The sequence below is a fragment of the Aplidium turbinatum genome, chromosome 12 (genome assembly GCF_918807975.1).
Source record: "Aplidium turbinatum chromosome 12, kaAplTurb1.1, whole genome shotgun sequence".
Taxonomy (NCBI): Eukaryota; Metazoa; Chordata; class Ascidiacea; order Aplousobranchia; family Polyclinidae; genus Aplidium; species Aplidium turbinatum.
This window is the reverse complement of record NC_137483.1, coordinates 15,459,028-15,468,134: the sequence shown is the minus strand read 5'-3', so window position 1 is coordinate 15,468,134 and position 9,107 is coordinate 15,459,028. Positions and strand designations below refer to the sequence as shown.

The following is a 9,107-nucleotide window of genomic DNA, read 5'->3' as shown; positions in this document are numbered from 1 at the left end:
CTACTCGAAACGAACTTGGTCAGTACAAACCCAATTAAGCAGTTTGAACACTGGTACAATATTGCTTGCAATGCGGAAAATATTAGCTTACCCCATGCCATGAGTTTGTCTACAGTTAAGGATGGGAAACCTTCCTCAAGAATGGTCTTACTTCAGGGTTATGGGGAAGATGGATTCAAATTTTACACAAGCAAAGTCAGTGCCAAAGCTTCTCAAATAGAAAAAACACCACATGCAGCATTACTGTTTTATTGGATGCCTCTTATTCGCTCAATTCGTATTGAAGGCAAAGTTGAACTTGTTTCTTCGAATGTAGCAGATATAGACTTTGCAGCGCGTCCTCGTGTGAGTCAATTGGCGATGCATGTCAGTGACAAGCAAAGCATGTGCGTAAGTAGTCGAGATGTGCTAATGGAACACTTAGATGAAGTCACTGAACGTTACAAAGACAGGTCTGTGCCAAGGCCAGAGTTTTGGCAAGGATATAATGTAATACCCAGTTTGATCGAATTTTGGCAAGGTCATAAAACACGAGTTTGTGATAGAATTGTTTTCAATAAAGATGTTAATTCTTCTGAGTGTTTTAAACAGGGTGAAAATGGCTGGATGTATCAACGTCTTTGTCCTTGAATAACAAAATTATGCATAATTTTTCGCTCCTTAAACATCCAAATGTAACAAATTCACCAATTTATTTCCTTTGTTTATAAGTTATATACGCCACTTACATCCCCTCGATAGAAAAACGTATAAGTTGTTGTCTAGAATCAAGATCACCTTTGTTGCTTACTGGATTTATTGCACTGTATTTACATTGAGACCTTAAAGCCATATACAGTAAGTGGCACGGGTCTGCTACTATTCGGCGAGTCCGATTCGGCGAGTCCGATTCGACTAGTCCGATTCGGCGAGTTCCCTATTCGGCGAGAGCCTTTTTCGGCGAGTGCCCTATTCGGCGAGTTTTTGAAATTTTTGAAAGGAAATTATCGGGTACCGTAGCCTAATTATAATTGCCGTTTTTACATAGTTTTAACGTCGCTAAACGTTGAAATTGTGCAGAAAGGAATAAAAATAAAATGTTTGAACTATTAAATTAAAATTCGTCATGTCAGTTCAGTTGTTTTTATTTCTGACCATCATATGAAAAACAATACACGTCAACATAGCAAAGGTGTAAAAAAGGTAGAAGCGACAAAACGCGAACGTTAAAACGTGCTTGTGACCGGAGTAAGTTATTGAGTTGAAAGAAACATACGCGCCGACTTCAGGGGGGGCCGGCGCCCCCCGTAAATTTATGGTTGAGGGGCAACAAAAATGGTGATGACAAGTGGTGTTTCAAAGATAAAACACTTCGCGAAGGAGATTTAGATAATTTAAACGGACTTAAAAAATGCGGAAAGCAAGAAAAGCCTACGTTGCTCTTGCCCGCAAAACAGCAGCTCGCATGGCTATCTCATACGGTATGGAAATTTCAAAGTAGATGGTAGAGTACTGCTGGAATAGTCACGTAACTATTCACTGCAATATTAAGTAAACCAGCTAAATTAGACGGCTTGACGCGCTATTTTCAACGAGATCTTCCCTCTGTGAGATCAATTATGATTCAACAGAACGCATTGTTTTTGCAATGTGTGAGAATTAAATCGAAAACCGATAAAAGAAAAGGTGTTTAATGGTCTTGGTCGCAGATATTGCCTGCATTAACGACGTCTCTTACCGCTATTATCACCTAGCTAACCTGACATCATTGTTTTATGCGGCCGCTAAGGTTTGACATCGACTTTAACGATCATGGAATGTTACGTAATAATAAGAACGATTATATCCTACACGCAAAAATAAAAAAATGATCTCTTTCTGTTTTGTCTCGTGAGCTTTGCATATTGCTCAACAAGTGCACAAAGTTTAGAATTGACAAGAAATCATTGAATTTGAAAATTAAGTTTGAATCACTGCAAATAAACGTATTCAAAACTTTCACTTAAGCCGACGCGATTTCACAATCCGTAATCTACGTCGACAATGATTTTTAGTGCGTTCATTTTGAAAATTGCTGAGCTGGAGACAACAGCTTGTCCCGTGTTAGTTGAACTTGTCTTTTTGAGGTGAAAATCACTTGCGAACATCTCGATCTTTACTCGAGTATAGCCTACTGTATTCAATAAAAGACTATAAAGACTTTCGATAAAAAACAGAAGAGAAAACACTTCGCCGTTGTCAACGCTTTGAAAGTAAGTAATTAGCGAAACGAGGTTAATAAAACTGATACCGGGTTTTCACTCTGCTTGAGATCATGATTTTTTGCGTTTTATTTCGATAACTTCACTGTCTTGATCGTTGTTGTTCACTCGCACGAAAAGGACATGAATCGGCTTGTTTTCCAACAGTTCCAATTATGAGCTAACAATATCAAAATTTTTATGACTAGGCGTACTGCGTGCGTAAAACTAATCCTTTCAAGCAGCGGTTCTAATAAATTCGGTTTGCGACCTATTTGTTAATATAAACACGACACTAAGCTTAATCAAAGACTATTTTAACCGAGTAAATAGCGCTATGGTTATGACGTTATCACCTTTCTCGCCCCCCAAGGTTTTTTGAAAAGTCGGCGCCTATGGAAAGAAATTTGGCACGGTCGCAACACCTTCAGAAAAATTTAAGATATGAAGGGAAAATAAAACAAAGAAAATGTTACAAAAAAATAAATAAATAAATCATGTTTATGTCTGTAAGTTAGCACTTTTGAATAGTTAAAATGATTAGTTTGGATCAACAAATGTGTGGCCTACAGCTTGGATTTAAAAGAAATTATCGGGTACCGTAGCCCAGTTATCCCAACCAGCAAAAATTTCCGTTTTTACATCGTTTTAACGTCGCTAACTGTTGAAATCGTGTAGAAAAGAGAACTTTGCTGACTAGGATACGTTGAAGCTGAGAAACATTCACAGAAGCCCTTCGAATTGTTCCAAGAACCCATTTAGCATAACATTTTATTTGTACATTGATTCAACGTCTGAATACATTATCTTAAAAATGCAACGTATCGTAGGGCTTCTGTGAATGTTTTTCAGTTTCAACGTATCCTAGTCAGCAAAGTTCTCTTTTCTACAGGATTTCAACGTTTAGCGACGTTAAAACGATAGGCCACACATTTGGTTAGCCTTTTCATTCTGTTACTACAATGGGTTCTCATTTGTTGATCCAAACTAATCATTTTAACTATTCAAAAGTACTAACTTATACACATAAGCATGATTTTTTTTGTAACATTTTCTTTGTTTTATTTTCCCTTCATATCTTAAATTTTTCTGAAGGTGTTGCGACCGTGCCAAATTTCTTTCAACTCAATAATTATGATACTTCGGTCACAAGCACGTTTTAACGTTCGCGTTTTGTCGCTTCTACCTTTTTCTACACCTTTGCTATGTCGACGTGTATTGTTTTTGATATGATGGTCAAAAATAAAAACAACTGAACTGACATGACGAATTTTAATTTAATAGTTCAAACATTTTATTTTTATTCCTTTCTGCACGATTTCAACGTTTAGCGACGTTAAAACTATGTAAAAACGGCAGTTGTAATTAGGCTAGGCATACGCGCCGACTTCCGGGGGGGCCGGGGGGCCGGCGCCCCCCGTAAATTTATGGTTGAGGGGCAACAAAAATGGTGATTACAAGTGGTGTTTTAAAGTTAAAACACTTCGCGAAAGAGATTTAGATAATTTAAACGGACTTAAAGAATGCCGAAAGCAAGAAAAGCCTGCGTTGCTCTTGCCCGCAAAACAGCAGCTGATCGCATGGCTTTCTCACACGGTATGGAAATTAAAAGCAGATGGTAGAGTAACTTACGCTGCTGGAATAGTCACGTAACTATTCACGGCAATATTCAGTAAACCAGCTAAATTAGACGCGCTATTTTCAACGAGGTCTTTCCGCTGTGAGACAATTATGATTCAACAGAACGCATTGTTTTCTTCGCAATGTGTGAGAATTAAATCGAAAACCGATAAAAAGAAAAGGTGTTTAATGGTCTTGGTCGCAGATATTGCCTGCATTAACGACGTCTCTTACCGCTATTATCACCTAGCCAACCTGACATTGTTTTATGCGGCCGCTAAGGTTTGACATCGACTTTAACGATCATGGAATGTTACGTAATAATAAGAACGATTATATCCTACACGCAAAAATAAAAAAATGATTTCTTAAAACAGCTCTTTCTGTTTTGTTTCGTGAGCTTTGCATATAGCTCAACAAGTGCATAAAGTTTAGAATTGACAAAAAATCATTGAATTTGAAAATTAAGTTTGAATCACTGCAAATAAACGTATTCAAAACTTTTACTTAGGCCGACGCGATTTCACAATCCGTAATCTACGTCGACAATGATTTTTAGTGCGTTCATTTTGAAAACTGCCGAGCTGGAGACAACAGCATGTCCTGTGTTAGTTGAACTTGCCTTTTTGAGGTGAAAATCACTTGCGAACATCTAGACCTTTACTCGAATATATATCCTACTGCCCTACTGTATTCAATAAAAGACTACAAAGACTTTTGATAAAAAACAGAAGAGAAAACACTTCGCCGTTGTTAACACTTTGAAAGTAAGTAATTAGCGAAACGAAGTTAATAAAACTGATAGCGGGTTTCCACTCTGCTTGAGATCATGATTTTTTGCGTTTTATTTCGATAACTTCACTGTCTTGATCGTTGTTGTTCACTCGCACGAAAAGGAAATGAATCGGCTTGTTTTCCAACAGTTCCAATTATGAGCTAACAATATCAACATTTTTACGACTATACGTAAAACTAATCCTTTCAAGCAGCGGTTCTAATAAACTCGGTTTGCGACCTATTTGTCAATATAAACAAGACACTAAGCTTAATCAAAGACTATTTTAATTGAGTAAAATAGCGTTACGGTTATGACGTCATCACCTTTCTCGCCCTAAGGTTTTATGAAAAGTCGGCGCCTATGAGGCTAGGGTACCCGATAATTTCCTTTTAAAAATTTCAAAAACTCGCCGAATAGGGCACTCGCCGAAAAAGGCTCTCGCCGAATAGGGAACTCGCCGAATCGGACTAGTCGAATCGGACTCGTCGAATCGGACTCGCCGAAACGGGCCATTCCGAAGTGGCACAGCTCTATAGTAGTGGCTCCGTCACTTTCTTTCCTAACATTTCATTCAGCTGAACGGCATATATCTTGTAGTTGTAGATATCAAAAAATAGGTTTTCTGCTCATATTATAGAAAATGTTATCAAATGCCAATCATGGTACCTTTCAATTATATCGACGTCAAATCCATATGTGTTGTGAATATTGTTCTCATTCGAACGAGTTGATCATTTATCTTGGGAGCTTATTATATGTATTGAAACCGTGGTATGATTCAACTGGTTCATTTCAAAATTAGTGCAAGTATGTGAACTGTTTGTTGGATCAACATACGTTGTTGTAATTGCAGGGTACACTGTACTGTTATACATGAAATCTTTGACTTCTAACTATCTCGTGAGGAACTGTCATACGCAAAAGTCCCAAACAGATAGCTAAGCTTTATTTGAATCACAACATGTACTCAGACTTCAACATAAACTAACAGCATAAATGCCCACATAGCTGCGGTAGGCTACAATATACTAAAACGATTGATCTTATTACTGGAACTCGTGTTGGATTTGAAAATGCCGCAACGCTGTCAAGAAAGTTTATTTAAAGGCCTACTAAGTGAAAATTTCAAACGGGAATTAAGCATTAAAATGCGTAAACTGAACATTCAAGAATATATTTCAAGAAAAATTACCGAAAAAAAAATGTTTTCAATGGCGCTGGCAAGGCCCAAAGTCCAATGTTTCATTTATTTTCTTTTTTTTTTCAAAATAACCAAAAGTGCAAACACTGCTCGAGAATACGTCACAAAAAAAAACGTCACAAAAGACAGCAATAACAAAGGCCACGTTACCACATCTGATGTTTTGAGCAAACTGTCTGATGTTTTGATGTTGAAATCTGGTGTTTTGATGTACAGTTGTACAATGTACATACATACATAGCCTACAGTCAAATCGCCCGCAGTAACAATTATTGCGAGATCAGCTGATTTCTAGTCTCTAGTGACGCAGACTGTACAGTCGCACGCTTCGCTGCTCAAGTCCAATCTAGTTTTGAAAGCTCTGACAAAAGCACGCGCGCAATGGTGGTCAGACCGCAATGGGGCAAAATTTTATTGAAAATTGTTTTATAGTAGCATGTTCATTGTTCAACAGAAAGAACGTGTAAAATCGCCAAGTCAGGTTTTTCCTTTAGTATCCCTTTAATAGCGGCTAATTAAGAGGTTGTGGAAAACGCGTAAGGCAAAAATGCGAAACACAAGGCACAAATTTAAAGGGCAAGTTATCACAGAAATTATAAGCTTAAAGGCACGTTTTCAATATTACAATACACAGTGTAGATTCTTACATAATTAATGACGGTATGTGAAATATGATGGCACTCATGTGTGAAAAGCTGTTTTAAAAAGAAATGTGCGAAATTCTGGTAACACATTTTGTAATATGCTGATATAGCTCCACTTATATTTAGTATTACAATATGCTTTCAATTTTGATTGTTGCATTTGCGTTCGTTGTTGTACCCTGGCCAGGAATAGCCTAATAATAATAATTAGACCTGCAAGGCTACAATAAACAGAAAATTACAATTGGCTTTCAATTTGATTATACACCAACTGCAAAATGATAGTTCGAATGGTGCTAAGTTTTGTACGTCATAGTGCATTTCTATAATAGATTTTTTGTAAGAGATCTTCCTTGCAGCCGAAAACGTTCTCGTTTTTTCTTCATACTCATTCATTGCTTTTCGGTGTTTCTGTTTGAAGAAAAAAAATTGAATCTTTTGGTGTTGCTCAGTTTTAAGTTAATAGGCCTATTAGTTTTCTAATTTATGTTCGAAATAGTGTTCTTTGAAGTGCATTGTCTTGAAAACGCTACATTGCTTCACGCATTGAGGAGTGGCCATTACTGACCAACCTGTTGAGATTTTCGTCTGAACTTGTACTGGTAGATGCAACTGGCTGACCTTTAACCATCATTGAATAGCTCAGGCTAAATGTCAGTTTCAGATTTGATATGTCGTATTGAGCTTTAAACTTGCTCATTTTTACACTGCTTTTGATTTAATCAAATCAAGTTTTGTTGGAATTCAGTAAAGCTGGTAAACAAGGAAAGTGCTTTGATTGTGAAAACGCCATTTCGAAACGGTTGTTGGCTTTTATATTGTTTTACCAAATGAACAAAGCCAATATACTTGTAATCAAGTGTTTATTATTTTTGATTTTTACAATATGTTCAAATTAGAGATGTACTGCAGTGCAATGTTTCACCGATAACGATGTCATCGTTGCATGCAAATGTCTGCTGTTCTAGCAAAAGTTACCTTTCGTTAAAGACTTCAATAACCTTTTAAGAATTAGGATGGTACTTCATTTTGATCGAATAAAATTCGTTTAAAACACTCACTTTTCCTTGAAATGGATCAACTTTCTTATCACACGATATTAGATGGTTCTATGTCTATTGTTTATTCACTGATATTGATTGTAAAATTGGTGTCGGTTCTTTTCCTGTTTAAAGTCAATCTTACTTTTTATAGGAAATAATGTTACAGAACTTGCTTTCAGGTAGGACTGAAGTTTTCCACTTGCTAAATAGGAAATTGATTCGTTTGCTATTTACAAAGGAAATGTCTGAACCATTGGATATCTCCAACCTTCGCCACAAATATCATGAAGAACACAATGTTTTTTTGGAAACTTCATTAGAGAGCAAAAACCCCATAGAACAATTTGACCGTTGGTTTAAACTGGCTTGCGAAACGCCTGACATGGCCGAGCCTAATGCAATGACGTTAGCAACAGTGAAGCCAAACGGTCGACCTGCTGCCAGGATGGTTCTTTTAAAAGGTTACGACGAGAATGGCTTTCGATTCTACACGAACTATCAAAGCGCAAAGTCTCAAGATTTAGAAAGCACTCCATACGCTGCATTGGTGTTTCATTGGATAAAACTATGCCGCTCTGTGCGCATAGAAGGCAAAGTAGAGAAGCTTCCTGGCGGGAAATCCGATCAATACTTCGCTGAACGACCCCGCCCTAGTCAGATTGCTGCTCACGTCAGTCAGCATCAGAGTTCTCCCATAGCAAGCCGAGAATTGCTTAGAGATCGCGAGGCTGAACTAATCAAACTGTATGAAGGAAAACCTATTCCTAGGCCCGAGTTTTGGGGAGGTTTCTTAGTTGTACCAGATTCAATAGAGTTTTGGCAAGGGCAGCACACTCGTATGCACGATCGTATTTTGTTTACAAAAAAAGCAAACACCTTAGATGAATTTATGAAAGAAGGTGACAATGGCTGGGTGTATCAACGGCTTGAACCATAGAACATCTCAAATATTAAGTATCCATTCTATCCAATGTACTGTAAAATCTGTAGATATCAGTCCATTGTCTCTCATTGAAGTTTAAAGATTTTAACTGTTGCGTGGTTAGTTCCCAATATCAAGCATGGCATAAATTCATGGTTGCTCCGTGACTAGTTTATTGTGCAATTGATTAGACATGTCACGTACTTTACCCAGCTTTACGCCATGATAAAGTGAGATGCTGGAATAACTGAGAATGACACTGTGTCGTTTTAAAGTTTGAACTGTTGTAGTGAAAGTTTCAGCGGTTGAACTTTATCAGCTTTTATTGTCGCACTCTGTTTTGTTGCAACTCAAAATATTGCACAAATGATGGATTCTGCACCAAGTTAGAAAAAAATTTCTTTTAGAATCTGAACATAGTTTTTATAGCTTTTCTTGCCATTGGCACTCTGCTAATTTGTTACTAAACATTTGTGTAGTCGACATATAAATGTTTAAGGTAGTGACTGCGACTGGTGACGTAGTTGTGTTCTTGGGACTTTGATCTACAAGTTTTAAGCTTTATTGCACTTTAATACTTTGTAAGCTTATAAGCTTTTTTACAGTTTTATAGCTTTGTTGAAATACTTAAAGCCAGTGCGTTTCTTTAAGATCATATTCGTGATATGAAAGTTCCATAT

The 9,107-nt window shown here is 37.2% G+C and overlaps 1 protein-coding gene across 1 annotated transcript; it reads left to right on the top strand.

Moving 5' to 3' along the window:
* Positions 1-648: 648 nt before the first annotated feature.
* On the top strand, positions 649-8,454 carry LOC145780800 (pyridoxine/pyridoxamine 5'-phosphate oxidase-like). The gene is made up of 2 exons (XM_082592441.1): positions 649-850; positions 5,146-8,454. The coding sequence occupies exon 2, from the start codon at positions 7,663-7,665 to the stop codon at positions 8,440-8,442; it is 780 nt and encodes a 259-aa protein (XP_082448567.1). The 5' UTR covers positions 649-850; positions 5,146-7,662; the 3' UTR covers positions 8,443-8,454.
* Positions 8,455-9,107: the final 653 nt, after the last annotated feature.